Source organism: Bacillus rossius, chromosome 3 (genome assembly GCF_032445375.1).
Source record: "Bacillus rossius redtenbacheri isolate Brsri chromosome 3, Brsri_v3, whole genome shotgun sequence".
Taxonomy (NCBI): Eukaryota; Metazoa; Arthropoda; class Insecta; order Phasmatodea; family Bacillidae; genus Bacillus; species Bacillus rossius.
This window is the reverse complement of record NC_086332.1, coordinates 118,058,809-118,074,751: the sequence shown is the minus strand read 5'-3', so window position 1 is coordinate 118,074,751 and position 15,943 is coordinate 118,058,809. Positions and strand designations below refer to the sequence as shown.

General features: G+C 38.6%; 1 protein-coding gene across 3 annotated transcripts in view; it reads right to left on the bottom strand.

Annotated features, from left to right (window-relative positions):
• The window catches only part of LOC134531190 (TBC1 domain family member 23), a 205,305-nt gene that overhangs the window by 112,896 nt on the left and 76,466 nt on the right, over nucleotides 1–15,943 (bottom strand). For all 3 annotated transcript variants that reach the window (XR_010074961.1, XM_063366832.1, XM_063366831.1), the window contains exon 7: nucleotides 7,533–7,763. Coding sequence is in view for 2 of the 3 variants with exons in the window: in XM_063366832.1 (XP_063222902.1) it covers nucleotides 7,533–7,763 (231 nt within the window). In the remaining variant the exon portion in view is untranslated. The remainder of the gene's footprint in view (nucleotides 1–7,532; nucleotides 7,764–15,943) is intronic.

Genomic DNA, 15,943 nt, shown 5'->3' with positions numbered 1-15,943 from the left:
AGTTCTGGAGTATTGTTAGACACAATAATGAAAAATGTTAATTATTAATAAAACACACTTACGTGAATTATATTATTTCTATTAATTGTAAAATATTGTTAATTCACATTAAATGAAAGCTATTAATGAAATTATCACAATGGCCTACAAATATGCTCTCTAAATTCAAGGTCTTAAAAAATGAAATTGTTTTTCAAGGCCAGATAAAGCAATATTCTGGTGTAGGTATTACCTACAGTATGCAAAAAACATACAGTCAAACCTCTCTGAAACGACCCCTCACGGTTCCCAGGAATAGGGTCTTAATAGAGGGGGGGTCGTAATAGATGTTTTCCGAAATTTTCAGTTGAATTCAGCCCCCCCGCCAAATCACTTTCCAAACTGCTACTCGCTAAGAAACCAGCCGTACAATGGCAGGATGCAGTCACTCACAATGCTAGACGGCTTGCATTAAACCCACTTCAACCTTCATGACAAATCCGTCGCCCTACAGGCCACCTCTAAAGAAAATATGTCAAAAGACAGTTTATTTTTACTGGTTAATTTACATGTAAGTTTTCTGCTTGCCGTAGTTAAATACACTAGAACTCCGATGTCACGAACCCCGGATTTAACGAAGCATCGATTTTACGAATACATTCTCGGGAACCGTCAAAAAATTGGTTATTTTGACCAAAATGTGAAAATCAGAAAAAAATTAAAAACGAAAAGAAAGATCATTAAAATCTGTTACTTTTAACACACAGCGTATTTTTGTGTCGGCTTTAATACTTCCAATAATGTTCATGTCAGAAAAACAAAAAAATAATGGGACTGTTCCTTTAAAAATATGGCAGCGGTAGGTTCTGCAACGCGAGTGGGCACACACGAAGCTCGCCCGGCTGGCTGGTGGCAGCGGCTTCATGATGCATAAGCTCACCCCTCCCTCCCCTCGTTAACATTATTCAAGGCTAGCTCATCCCTCCCAGACACACAAACCATCTAGTGTCCTCCCTTATAACACCCCAACTTCGCTCCCCTTTGAAAAACCTTCAGTGAGAAAATGCTCATTTCACCCTCCCTTCTCCCGTAAAATTGGGCTATTATGAATGGGGTACTAAAGCAGTGAGGGAGGGGTAAGATTGTTGTAAATATTTTCGGACCCCTCCCTCCCCTCCAAACATTCCCAAAAAAATGTATGTCAAAATATGTCACTTTTCACACCAAGTTAGAGTTCAGTCATCGCTGGCAAGGAGTTTACAAGCTTTCAAACTTAAATATAAATGTATTTTAATAGCAAGGGTCCTATGAAAAGGAATATACCGAATAAAATCACGCTGCTGTCGCCAAACAAAGCATAAAACGGCCCAATGTGTGGTCGCTTCGTTATTGCTCGCGCGAGAGGTGAGACGTGGAATGTTAGAAGAAAGATGAATGCGGGGGATGACAGACGGCAGCCAGTGTGTTTCCTGCGTGGGGAATAAGTGGCGTAGCCTTTTTTTATGCTGGGTGAAGCGACCTTTTTCTGTCAACCCACGGGAAAAGATAATTGCTTGAGCTGTCAAAATAAACATTGCTGCGGCAGTTAAAACAAGTCGAGGCCGGCGTGCATCCAGTCGGTCGTTGTGTATATCTACTCGAAAAACATAACATCTCAATTCATAACAAGATTCCTTATAACCTACACGTATTGCCGGATGTTTTCAGCCTGATCCATGCAACTTCTTTAGCCACGTTTTGAATGAAAACAACTGGCAGGCCAGTGTTGTGCCCTGTTTTACTGACACATTAAGCTTTTATCAATTTGCTGACAGTATTAATACATTTTTACTCTCCTCGTTAAAATGAAGCAGATAACGTGATTGTTAACAAGTATAAGCAGCATCCGAGATCGGCCGCAGCGCACGGTACGGGGAGAGGGTGAGCAAGGGCGAGCGAGCGGCCGACTACCATGTTCACACGCTGCGGCCGGAGGGTTTCTCCTGCATTGAAGGGACGTGGAATTGGGGTTGTCAAGCTCCGACAGCGATCGACAGGAAGTGGTATCTATTTTTAGATATGCGCTGCCTACGGGAGTACAGCACTCGGCAAGAGAAACGCAGTAACACGCTACACTCACCACAAGAAACTTATTTTCTGTCCGATTTTCTTCCGATTTTCGGCAATTTTTTCACGGTTCCTCGAAATCGGGTTGTAATAGAGAGGTGGTCGCAATAAATGGGGTCGCAACAAAAAGGTTTTACTGTATTGTAACTACAAGGAATCAAATTTCAGATTTTTGTGGAGAAATGTTGAGAAATGTTGTAGCTGTCCGGTATTAGTCTCTAGTGTATTTGCTTATAATGTATGAATCACGAGTCACTGCATGTACTAAGTCCAGTGTCTCAACTGTAATCTACGAAAAATACCGTCCAAAAAACATCAAACTTTTGTACCCTTTGTAAAATTTCATCATGGTTAACTACACGCTAGAAAGGAAGGACTTCAAGTAGCAAATTTTGTGACCATTGTTCAAGTGTATCACTCCATTTATTGGTGTGAAAACACGTTAAAAATACGTGAAAAGTAATTTCAAAACAACTTTGAAACGTACTGCAGAGTTTATAAAACCACACATCTTTATTTATGTTGTTGGCAATGCACTCAATATAGCCAACATAATACCTTTGCTGCAACTTGCCCTACTTTAACACGTTTCATATTTTAGCTTTTGTAAAACTTACGTAACGTCTTTGTATAGAACAGCAGTTGGCGACCATGAAACGACACAAAAAGAAAATGCCTGTTATATCAAGCAGCAACTTTTTATTCTTCATTTTTACTTACGGCTACACCACTTATTAAATTAAATATCGTAATTATTTTTGTTTATGTTTTCAATTTATGTACACTTAGTGAACTTCGAAAGTTCATCAAGCGAAAACATTTTGCGAATATCTGAAACGAATAAATATGCACTAATGACTGGGATTTGTGTACACATGGAAGAATTGTACCGTCGGGATGCATTGCAGTATCAGAAAAAATAAATAGGCTTGAAATTGTTTCAGTGGAAAATATCCTTGGAATTACTAGCTAATATGGTGACGTGAAGAAAGATAAATTACGCCCGCGGAAAATAAGCTTGGAATTACGGTTAAGGTTATGTGGGAAGTATTATTGGCGAGAGCAAATATTGGTTATCAAAATATCACAAGTATTTACCGATGTCCGATATTGAAAAATGTGCCAATATTACCGATCTCCGATATTGAATATTGAATATCGGGCCATTACTATGTCACAACGATGGTGTTTAAAGTGGAAATAGCTATGGCCAAACCCTTCACCCCTTGAACATGTGTTTATTGTGGATTCCCCTTCAACGAATAAAATAAATTCAACTCAAGGCAATATAAAAACCTTTCTTTTTTTTGTTCCATCGTGAGATAGTTGACAAACTAAAATATTGTAGAGATATGTAAGTACATCTGAAAAACACGAGAATGACAAGGAATGGAAAGATTGGTTATTTTTTTTACTAAGACGAAGATGCTAACAGACACTAAAGTGCAAACAAATCTACCTTTAATATATAGAATATACAGAGATATTTTTTTTTTTGCATTACTTGAAATTTAGAAAACATGTTATAAGGAGGGAATGCATACTATGTGAAACTTTATATACAGGAAGTAAATAGAATCTCCTTATGGGGAAAATGTTGGGACTTAAAAAATATGACTTTATAAGCATGAAAACATAATATACAGGAACATTATTCAGGATTCTACTGTACATACATACAGTAGAACCCCGATTTAACGAAGTGCTATGGTTACCGAAAATGTTTACTCTAAATCGATGTTTTGTTAAATCCGATTTACCGATTTTCAATGACCCTTGCACTCATAATCGCGTCCCTACGTTCCCATAACGTAGACAGGGTCGACGCCGATATCTTGTGTTTTGTCAACTTTCCATCTTAAACATTTTTTATCTCGCTCGTACGGCCCCTGGTTCGTGTTTACACCTAAGTCGTACATACAGATTTACAGAAACCGTGAAATATTAGGCAAAAAAAATATGAAAAGTTTAAGAAATACGTTAAAGTTTATTAAAATACAGTTGCAACCTGCAGCGTTCATAACAAATACCAGCTACATACACATTGCGTCACAGTAAAAAAAAAATGGCCGCAAATTGATGGAAATTTACCGTCCATAGCGCGCCGTACGCAGAGAAACGTAATTAATTGTACTCGGTCAGCTGTTGTTACGACGCGGCGTAGCCGCCGGCTGGCTCTCTCTGTTCTCTGAGCTGCGCATGCGCAGTATAACTCACTCAACGCTCCGCCCAGACTCGTGACCTTCCATCAGCAGCCAGCCAAAAGACGCGAGCTTAGCGGAAAAAAATAAAAGCTCTACCGCCCGTGTCCCAGTTTTGTCCAGTTCTAATACCAGTAACATAAACGAATCGTCAAAAAACGTAACAAAGGTTGTCAACAGGCAGTGTAATCAATTCCAATCGCAATCTGTAGTCAAAATCCAAGAAGAAAAGCAAAAAAATCTAAGTCAGAACAGCACTTACAAAAAATGTATTCCAAAAACTAAACACCGCGCACAAAGCACTTTCTGAGAATAATAATAAGGCGTATTGGTGTGATGTGGTCACAAGTTCAAAAAACCTGGAGGATGGGAAAGGGAATATTTGGAAACGTGTGATTATTGGCTAGCACTGTTACTATGCGGGCGTGATTGGAAGATAACGTGGAGAGTAAAGCCAGGGATATGGTAGGGGGAGGGGGATGCAGACAAAGAAACCCTTTATGACGTCATGTGTCGCGGACAGTCTATCTATCCAGGCGCGCGCAATGTCACGCACCTACGCAATTCAGTTACAGGGCCCGGAGTTTTTAAGCAATTTGAACTTTTTTTTTTTTTTTCCCGTGTTTGGACAGATGATGCAAAGGCACATATTAATATATAGTACCTCCATTCTATTAATGACACCACAGTGTGTATTTTTTAACAAGTTTCCGTTACAATTTACTTTCATTTTTTGGAAATCTATATGATTATTTTAATAAATTAGTGTTTTTTGATGGTTCCTAAAACCTTTACGTTAAATCGCTGTTTTCGTTAAATTTGTGTCCGCAAAATTGGGGTTCTACTGTACATATATATATATATATATATATTAACATGCTCTTCAATACATTTTAGTGTTTTCTCTAAATACATCGGCTATGATAGTGTGTAGGAATGTTACTTGTGTGGTTACACTAAATTTACCATAAATCAAGGAACAGTAGTAGTACCCCGATTTAACGAAGTGCTACGGTTACCGAAAATGTTTACTCTAAATCGATGTTTCGTTAAATCCGATTTACCGATTTTCAATGACCCCAGCACTCCTAATCGCGTACCTACGTTTCCATATCGTAGACAGGGTCGACGCTATCTTGTGCTGCCGTGCTATCTCAGGCTTCAACTTTCCATCTTCAACGTTTTTGATCTCGCTCGTACGGCCCCCGGTTCGTACGTACACCTCGGTCGTACATACAGATTTTTAGAAACCGTGAAAAATGAGGCATAAAAAAAAGTTTAAAAATATGTAAAGTGTAAGAAATACGTTAAAGTTTATTAAAATACAGTCGCAACCTGCAGCATTTATAACAAAAACGAGCTACATACACATTGCGTCACAGTAAAAAATTTTAAAAAAAAAAGGCAGCAAATTGATGGAAATTTACCGTCCATAGCGCGCCGTACGCGGAGAAAGGTCATTGTACTCGGTCAGCTGCTGTTAACGGCGCGGCGTGGCCGCCGGCTGACTCTTTGTACGCTCAGCTGCGCAGCACATATAAAAAACGTATTCCAAAAACTAAACACCGCGCACAAAGCTCTTACTGAGAATATAGAGCTGTAGCAAACCATATGTATTCGGTACTGAGTAACGGGTGCGCCATCTAGTAACGAGTAACGAAACGTTACACACGGTTGCATCTCGTTACTCGCATTTTTCGTATGTTTTACGCATGCACGCGCATATTCGATGAATTTGCGTTACAAAGAACGATGTTTGTTTATTAAGTAAAGTATAATTTGGAAATTCGTCGTCACAGTTTTTTACTGTTTATTAAAGGTATTGTGTGATTAGACAAAGTTTGAGATTGGAACAGAAACAACGTAAGAAAGTATTGTTTACAAATTAGAAATATGTATGTTTTTGTTTTTTATTATCACGTATTTTCAGTTTTTTTTTGTTATTATCTTAAAAGAGATAATATAAAAAGGCCGCATTAATGAGATTTAATTGTTTCTTGGTTAACAAAAACTGTTAATTATCAAATATTGTTAATTGTTTATATTCTATTTATTATTATTTACGCGACGTCATACTGTACGCGTACGCAATACGACTTGATTCGTTGCATGTTATGCGGTATCAGAAGTAACGAGTAACGATACGATAGTAACGAGTACTAATTGTTATAGTAACAAACACATACGGGTACGCTTTTTTTCGTTACTTTTACACATCTAGAGAATAATGATAATGGCGTATTGGTGTGACGTGGTCACAAGTTGAAAAAACCTGGATGGGAAAGGGAATATTTGGAAACGAGTGATTATTGGCTAGCACTGTTACTATGCGGGCGTATTTGGAAGATAACGTGGTGAGTCAAGCCAAGCATGTGGAAGGGGGAGGGGGATGCGGACAAAGAAACCCTTCATGACGTCATGTGTCGCGGACAGTCTATCTATCCAGGCGCGCGCAATGGCACGCACCTACGCAATTCAGTTACAGCGCCCGGAGTTTTTAAGCAATTTGAACAATTTTTTTAATTTTTTCGTATTTGGACAGATGATGCAAAGGCACATATTAATATATAGTACCTCCATTCTATTACTGACACCACAGAGTGTATTTTTTAATAAGATTCCATTACTATTTACTTGCATTTTTTGGAAATCTATATTATTATTTTAATAAATTGGTGATTTTTGTTGGTTTCTGAAAACCTTTACGTTAAATCGCTGTTTTCGTTAAATCCGTGTTCGCAAAATCGGGGTTCTACTGTATTACTTTTACTGTGAGTAACAATTCCCTGCAAATCACAAATATTATCTGTTCTAATATGATAAGACCTAAAATTTAAAAGCAAACATTCTCTTCAATTAAGTTTTAAAAAGGCACCAGTTGCTTTCACAATCCATTCAAATGAATCAACCAAATCCGATAAACCATATATACCTTTACTTAACATAATGAACTCAATTTTCGAACAGAATCGAGGTGAAGCTCCTGACTCAACTCAGCTCAAGTTTTCATATCTTGGCCCATATCTTATCATTCATAACACAAATTAAATTCATTAAATTTTATGAATTTCATAATTTAATTAAATATTTATTTTACTTAATTATTGAAGGGACAAAATAACACACCTAATTTTTTGGGATGGAGAGGATTTCTCCCTTCTCATCCCCGCGCTTCAGGAGCACTCGTGTTCAAACCAGCAGAGGCATCTCCGGACTAAGGGCAAATGTGCTTGGAGCGAGTCGTACCAGGTTGCAATCGAGGTGGAAGGCAGTGGGCAGGTGGCCGGCGTTGTACTGCTCCGCGGGCCGGCAGTCCACGAGGAAGAAGCGCAGAGAGTCCGGGACCAGCTCTGCGCCGGCCGTGTTCTCCACCAGCTCGTGGGCGGAGACGGGCAGGCAGAGGGCCTGCGACAGGCTGCGGGACTCCGCCTCCTGCTCCAGGCTGTCCCCGTGGCAGAACAGCACGTCGCACAAGTTCTGCAACAAACAAGTGCTTCTGTGTTCCCGATTACCGCACGGCCGACACTTACATAACCCATCTCAATCAGTTCAACTACACAATTAAAATATATTACCAAATAGTACCCATATTTTACAACATATTTAGATTTATATAAAATTATATTTATAGAGTTACATCAAAATTTTATTGATTATACTTCAATCTTAGACCAAAGATGTAGTATCAGAGGTATCTTTTTATGAAACGAGAAAGCATGATGAAAATTATTTTGTCGATACATAGTACAGTGGAGTCCCGTTCATCCAAAATATTTGGGGCAGAGACCCGTTTAGGTTAAATATTTTTGTATCAGTTGTATAATTGCAGTATTGCAACAGCATGTAGTAAAACACATTTCTTAAACATTCAATTATCAATTAACACAGCCTATAACCCTTTTAAAAGCAAGAAATCACTAAACAGGTTGATAATTATGTCAATAAATTTAAAAAAAAATTAAGATAAAAAAATTTAATTTCTTTTAAATATTTTTCATTTTAACTTGTTCAGATTTGCTGGATTTTCAGATTATCAGGACTTCAATGTATGGAGAATGTCTATAAATATAAACAGACTACCTTTCCAATAGGTCATAACTCATATCATTAAATTACGTGCTGTCATGAAACCTTTTTATGCAAGAAGAAACAGAAGAAATTACCAGGATCAAAAAACTTTACACAGGCATCACTCGCAGTACTGCCAACCTCCAGGCACTCCCATCAGTAACCATATTTACACATGCAATGTAACAAATGTAAAGAAATGTGATCAAGTTTATGCCAAATACTAGACTACAAAATAACTACTACATAAAAAGTAATGAGTTAATCCTTTTATAAACAATTTTTTAAAAGTACAAAGATATATATAAAAAAATGAATATTATAAAACCACAAATTTATCAGGATTTAAGTTAATTTCAGTTCTTTTCATAAAGTTTTTGACTAATTAAATTCTGCAACCCAAAATTGCATGCTTAGATACTTGATTCTCTTTGAGGGTGAATTTGTTATTATGGCACACATAATAGGCTAAACTGCATGTTACCAAAATGGATTTAATATTATAATATACATGCAGCCAACAGACAACAAGACTGTGCAAGATTTATCATACAAAATGCTGATTGACACACAATATTTTTGACATCTCATTAAGTTCCTCCATATCCATAATAAATACAACTCTGTAACCCTGTAACTAGAGGTCTAAATCAGTGATAAATACAGAAAATTTGTAATACTGTTACTATTGTCACCACTCGGTAACATTTTTCTTGAGAAGAACAGCTACCCTGAGCGAAAACCAGTGAATCCGAGCGCAAGTGACCCGTTCACGGAACCGATGAGCCCTGCCAAGGCCCAAGACCCGTGGAGAACTTCCCAGATGGGAAAAGGCTCAGTGCATATAACACCAGCTTCCGGAGAGACCCGTTCGCCGGAACCGAGTCTTTGTGACCTTCGTCTCATTCCTCGCCAGGCACTAGTGGAAACGCCCAGACGGGATTCGGTTTTCTAAGCCCGGACCATGGGGTCAGTGAATCACACCCGAGATGCATTTATATGAGAGCAGTGTGGAGCTCCCAAGTCAGACGTCGGACATCGTGGGAGGTATCACGAGAGTGCATACACAGCTACGGACACCATTGGCTGACATGAGCGGTCATGCTGCCCGCTGACGTCACAACCTGACCATAGTCAACACCAGCCTCGCCATCGGTACCGGAGGGCTTCGTCACCTGGTCACCCCTGAGGAAGAGCAACCAGGGTGGACTCTGGTGCCCCTGTTGGAAGCAGCACATACTCAGTTGCGCAGCCCCTGTTCTCGGCGAGCAGAGTGAAGAGAGTTTGAGGTTTGGATCCCTGGGTGTGTGACGCCACGACGGAGACCCAGACCATGCCGAGGCGGATCAACACGAATCCACAACCTGAGGGAAGCAAGGGAGGCGAGCTAGTCCTGAGGCTAGCCTCTGTTACGATGAGTGAGGGATCGTGGCCCTGGAGCGGTGGCACAGGACGAGTTGCCTCAGGTCCCGAACCAGTGACTCCGGCTGCTAAGACATGGCTGATGTTTCCCGGTCTGCACCCTGGAGCAGCCATGCGCCTGAGCACAGGGTGAGGCTGTTCGCGGATGAGGCACCACCAGGTGTTCATTGTCGCCCACCCTCTGGGACGTAGATGACATCGGGACTATCAAAACAGGTGAGTGACGACTGACGACTCAACACAGGGCCGGAACTAAGGGGGGGCATGGGGGGCATGTGCCCCGGGCGGCAAATATCAGGGGGCGGCAAAATATGAAAAGTGGTTCACTAAAACAAAATGAAACTAGTCATTAAAAAAAGTTTTGAAAGTGTACATATCGCAACCAATAAGAACCAATAAGTTAGCCAAGAAATTAAGAAATTCTATTTAACTTGATTATGCATAATTTGTAAATATATTCGTACTTCAAATGCGTTACTTCACTCTAAGAAACAAGTATTACCATAATTTGTGGTCTGGAGTGAGTAAAACCACTGCGATGAGAGCTGGCATCTCAAGGACCCATTGCGCGAGTGATCACTTGGCTGAGCAAGATGTAGCCCTTTCTCTGATAAATACCCTCATTTTTCCAGCCCCTACTCAGTCGCACCTGTGTTTTCGTACCATGTGCGTCTCTGCCTGAGGACGGGAGCAGATAGCAGTTCCCGAAACGTCGCTTATTTCTGTTTTGGATAAACTATTGTGTTTGTTTCGTCTTTTCGTTTTGTCGTGTTATTGTCGTTTCAACTGTTGTGCTGAATTTTTTTGGGTTCAATATTTTTGTGCTGTCATCATTTGTGGGGTTTTTATCGTTCTAATCTGTTTTGGAAAACTATTGTGTTTGTTTCGTCTTTTCGTATTGTCTTGTTTTTGTCTCGTTTAAACCATTGTGCTGAATTTTTTTGGGTTCAATATTTTTGTGTCGTCATCATTTGTGGGGTTTTTTCGTTTTCTTAGTACATTTTCCTTTGTTTTTCTTTGTTTGTTAACCATATTCCTGTTACGGAATATTTTGTGTTTATATCCTGTTGACAACAGCAATTACTTATTTACTTATTTATTTATTTAATTTATTTTTTAGTTTTCTTCTACAGAAAAAGTGCTTAGCAATGGCGTGTGTCAAAAAAAAAAAACTTACATCAAGTAATGTTGGAAGTCATTGACAGATTAATTATGGAACTGTTTAACAGTAAAATTAACAATAAGTTTGGATTTTTAAGTGGTGTTCAAATTCATAAAATGGAAGTAGAAGATTTAAAAGTCAAAGCAGCAGAATTAGGAAACACTTACAGTGTCGATCTTAACAAAGAAGAATTCGTATTTGAAATTGAAAGTTTTAAGCACCATGCATTAACAGTAAACTATGAATTAAAAGATGCTACAGCATCAACAATGTTGAGCCTTATCTAAAAAATAAACTGGAGGAGGCACATCCTAACATTACTACTGCTCTGAGAATGTTTCTCACCCTTCCAGTTACAATTGCGTCAGGTGAAAAAAGTTTTAGTAAACTTAAACTTATTAAAAGCTATTTGAGAAGCACGATGGGCCAGCAGAGATTAACAAATCTAAGTATTATATCTATTAAAAACAAACGAGCTGCTTTGATCAATTTTGATGATATTATTAACACTTTTGCAGCTAATCATGCTCGAAAAATTAAATTTTGAATTGAATTTCTTTGTATGGTTATCAATACAATATTATACTAATTCATAATCACATGTTCCATATGTAATTTTAGTACTTAATAAACTTATTGGTAAGACATTAATTTTCACTGTTGTGCAAACAATAAACAATAGTTTGATAACAGTATATTTCATTATAATAAAAAATGTAATTGTATTAGTTTTCCAATTAGTGTACTTGATAAATAAAAGTTCTCAATCATGTATAAGTGAATGGTATCATTTCAACCACCGCTTCTAACGAAAAAGGGTATTTTATAATGTTGGTAAGGAGGGGGCGGCAAATTAAGCTTTGCCCCACCCTAACGAATCTCCTAGTTCCGGCCCTGACTCAACATATAAGCCCTAGAGACTGGGCGAGAATAACGCGCAGTATATGACGTTTAACGATATACAGACTGTAGGATGCCCGAGCGAGTCACTTATTTATAGTTAGGTATATGAACACTGTATTTATCTTTATGTTTAATCTTTTCCCTGTTGATTATAGTTAACCATATTTCTGTTATACTTGCATGCATGTTGAGGCCCTTTAATCAGAAGAGCTGATCGTTCATAATTACCTTAATGTTTTGGTCCGCCATTTTGTTTCTCACAAACTTAAAACTAAAGTTGTTGTCATAACAAGGAGGACAAATCACACTTCAGGGTATGTTTGTAGAAAGTCATAGAGTGTTATTTGCAGTGCCAGTAATTTTTGTTGTGTGTGTTTGCAGTGCAAGGTTACTCAGAATTATAGGGGAGCCATCTCACTAACTGAAATATCGAAGCACCACGCACTGATTGTTATATTGTTTGCAAATGTACAAATTGTATTCATCCCTAATAAACTGTTGTTGCATATCCCTGCCTCTAATTTCTTCAACCGTTGTCCAACTATTTATAGTTGTCCGCAACAATACTTGACAGCACTGCAGTCGTAACACAACAAACTACTAGAGCATTTTGAAGAGTATCTAAATTACATACTGCTGGTTGAATCAGGAAGTTTCTTGAAATACCTTTTGCATGGGTATTATCTGTGAACATCCATGTTACAGACGGTGAGGAAAATAATTAATTTGAATACTGTTCTTGCAAACTACAGCCTGTCACTTTATGAATCACGGATTTCATAAAGAAGAAAATGTAGTACTCTCAGACACACTCACATTATTTTGGTGCCTGGAATCATCATCATCATCAATCTATTCAAATGCCATGACGTGGAAAAAAAACTGCTAAAATTGAGGGCTATCTTCTCCACTGCTTCACGGGGAAAGATGTTTATATGGGCGCCACCACGTGAAATGGGCACGTGGACCCCGGCCGATCCTCTCTCAGGGCGTGACGTGACCCATGTGGAACGAGTTACCAGCCCTATTGATTCACTTATGTCGATCTACACCAAACCTGGCCCGCTCTAGGCGTCGGGCACGCCACACTCGTACAAAGGTTGGATTCTCATTACGTAGAATATAACTCACGACTCAGTTAAAATTTAGGTTTAATAACATAACTCACGCCTCCCTACACGTTCTCCATTAAAACAGTAAAAGGCCTGGGCACGGATCAGCTTAGGTAAAGCATGGGCCAACCATGTGGCCATGCGCTATGAGTCTCCTGTGGACTGCGACAAAGAAGCTTGTAAAGAGTTATATAAATATTTAATTAAACGTCCCACCGACCGAGAGCGGCCCCGAGGGCTAGAGATTGAAATTATTTAGGAACAAATTATAAAACAGAAATACTTGATCAGATGCACAAAGATTGCGGCCCCCGGGGTGCTGACGCGTCTACTCTCGATGGCTGTTGAAGAGGAACTGGTGACGCTACCCTCGCGATGGCGCACTTCCGCAGTACAAAAACGTTACGTTAGTTAATGATCCCGTGCCCCGGCGAAAGTGAACATAATTACAAACACATCATTTAATTACAAAACACAATACTCTTAATTAAAAACCATTAACACTTCTGTAATTATTTAACGTGAGACTTAAAAGAATCACAACTGAGGTCAAGTTCCGGTCCGTGCGGATTCGTCCGCGCAACGTCTGTAAAACTAGAATATATTATTAAATTAAGTAAAAGAGCACGTTGGCTTGAACATAAAAACACTGGGGCTAAAAATAAAAGGTTACAATAATTAATTTGGTACATAATTAGGGGCCGTCGCACTGCTTCTACAGCGCCCTCATGAGGGAGGTCCTGGCGCGCAATTCAAAACAAACACACGTTCGCGGTGAAATGCCGGGAGGGAGCGGAGCCTGTCCAGGCTCAGGGCGAAGCCCCGGCCGACGTCAAAATGAAACATGTGTATATAGATTGTGTATTGGTTGACAGAAATAACATTCACAGGAATAATGTGAAACAATAGTTCTAAAACTGCTGTCTCAGTGACATACATGGCCCAAGTTACCGTATTTACTTGCATATAGGTCGCCATCGCATATAGGTCGCACCCATAATTTGAGGTCTTGAATTTGGTATTTAAGATTCCCCCCATATAGATCGCACCGGTAATTAAATGACGCGAACGACCGGCGCGCCGTGCACGAAAGAGTTAACGGGTACTGTAAAACTCCACTACTACGAGAGCTGATAATAGCGTGATAAATTGTTGTAACAAGTACTCGTAATAACCGAATATAGAAAATTGAAGTCAAGTTAGATTCCTGACTTCTTAAAATGTCTTAATTGTAGACTATAACTCCAAAACAGTGCTTTGTATTGAAAAAATGCACAGAATAAAAGTTGTAGTAAATTTAATTACGAATACAAAAGGCCTGTTATGATTTTTTATATCTACAGCGGTTTTCGTTATGAGTTCCGATAAATACTCACGCTAAGTGAATTCACGTCACGCGAGTTCGGCTATGATATCCGGCTGGTTGTTATTTTCGTTCAAAACGTGGCGAAGGAACTTGTGTGGATCAGGTAGAAAACATTCGGCTATAAACTAAAGATATAAGAACAATGCTATCCTGAAATGCTGTGATATGTTTTTGGAGTAGATAATCACAGCGACAGACCGACAGGATGCGCTCCCGCCCTTGCCGTCAACGATGTTTATTTTGACAGCTCAAGCAATTATCTTTTCCACGTCCATACACAGCGTAAAAAAAAAGGGAAAAAAAAACACGTGATTGGTCGGAGAGGTCATGTAACTTCTCCTCCCTGTGTGAAGGACACAGTGACATGATCTCACCAGTTGTCTCTCGATCGCTGCGAGGCGAGGACGCGTTCTGCAGCTCGTGGTGGCTGTTGTTTTCGCCAGGTGGGGCCGTGTTTTGAGGCCGCCCAGAATTCGGGTACATACCATAAAAGGTTACTGAAAGACTTAATCTACGTTTTTTTCCGTTATTTTTCATAGCCCGAGAGCTGCGAGCATTTTTCAACAGGCGGATATACGTGTTGAATGAGTGAGCAAAAAGTATTGAAAGTAATTGGATTCAGTTGTTTTGTCATTCGGACAATCAAACTCTCAGCTGAAAAAGGAAAGAAATCTTTTTATTCCATAAACTAAATGTAACAAATTTGCAATTCGTTTTCCTTGAAAATTTGTTGTGAAGCAAAACTTCACGTCTGATGTGAAGCTTAGCATTTGATGCTTTAAAACCAGCAAGTATTCACACAGGCCTAACTAGTTTTTTTCTAATAATTAGGTTGCTTACATGCAATGGAATCACATTCAATAAATTTAAATGTTGAACTGCTTTAACACATGACTTCCTTAATGTTAAAACAGTTTAATATTTTTTCTCCAATTCAATGTGCTACAAGCTAAAATATAAGTTCTACAAACTAGAATTATAAATACTAAGTTCCACTGTCACAATAATAATAGACATTATTCGTTAAAACCCCTATCCATTTTCAACTAAATATCAGAACCTTGATTAACAACATTTTTATTGCAAATAATTAAACATTCAAGTAATTTTCAAATGCTATCAAATTTTTTGTGTTTATTGTAGGCCAGTGCATTTTCCCGATTTTTAGGTTCCAGTTTCGATTCCTTTAAAATACCCTAACCAAAACGAACTTAAAAGATCTTCTGTTTTGGTTCCATGTATTTTAATATGATTTTGTTACTTCATATTTTGAGATCTATAATGTTAAAAAATGTTTATCCTACGGGAAACAGGCAAGGTAAACACACATATTCTCGCAATGTTATTACCCAAAAAAATAAGTCATTTACCATAGAGTATTGTTTATCTGTCACAATAATTTGGGGAAAGATAGGAACCAAAAGAAGCCATCATACATCCTAGAATTTTTCGGCTTTCATTGTGTCTGTTTAATTTTTGTCTTCGTCAAAACAAAATATATTTTAATATAATTCCTAAAGTTTATGTAGCGACTGGCTGCTACAAGCATTCTTGTTTTAACAAAGATGACATTTAAATTAATAATGTAGCAACTGTTATTGCTCACATACAGATAAAACCAATA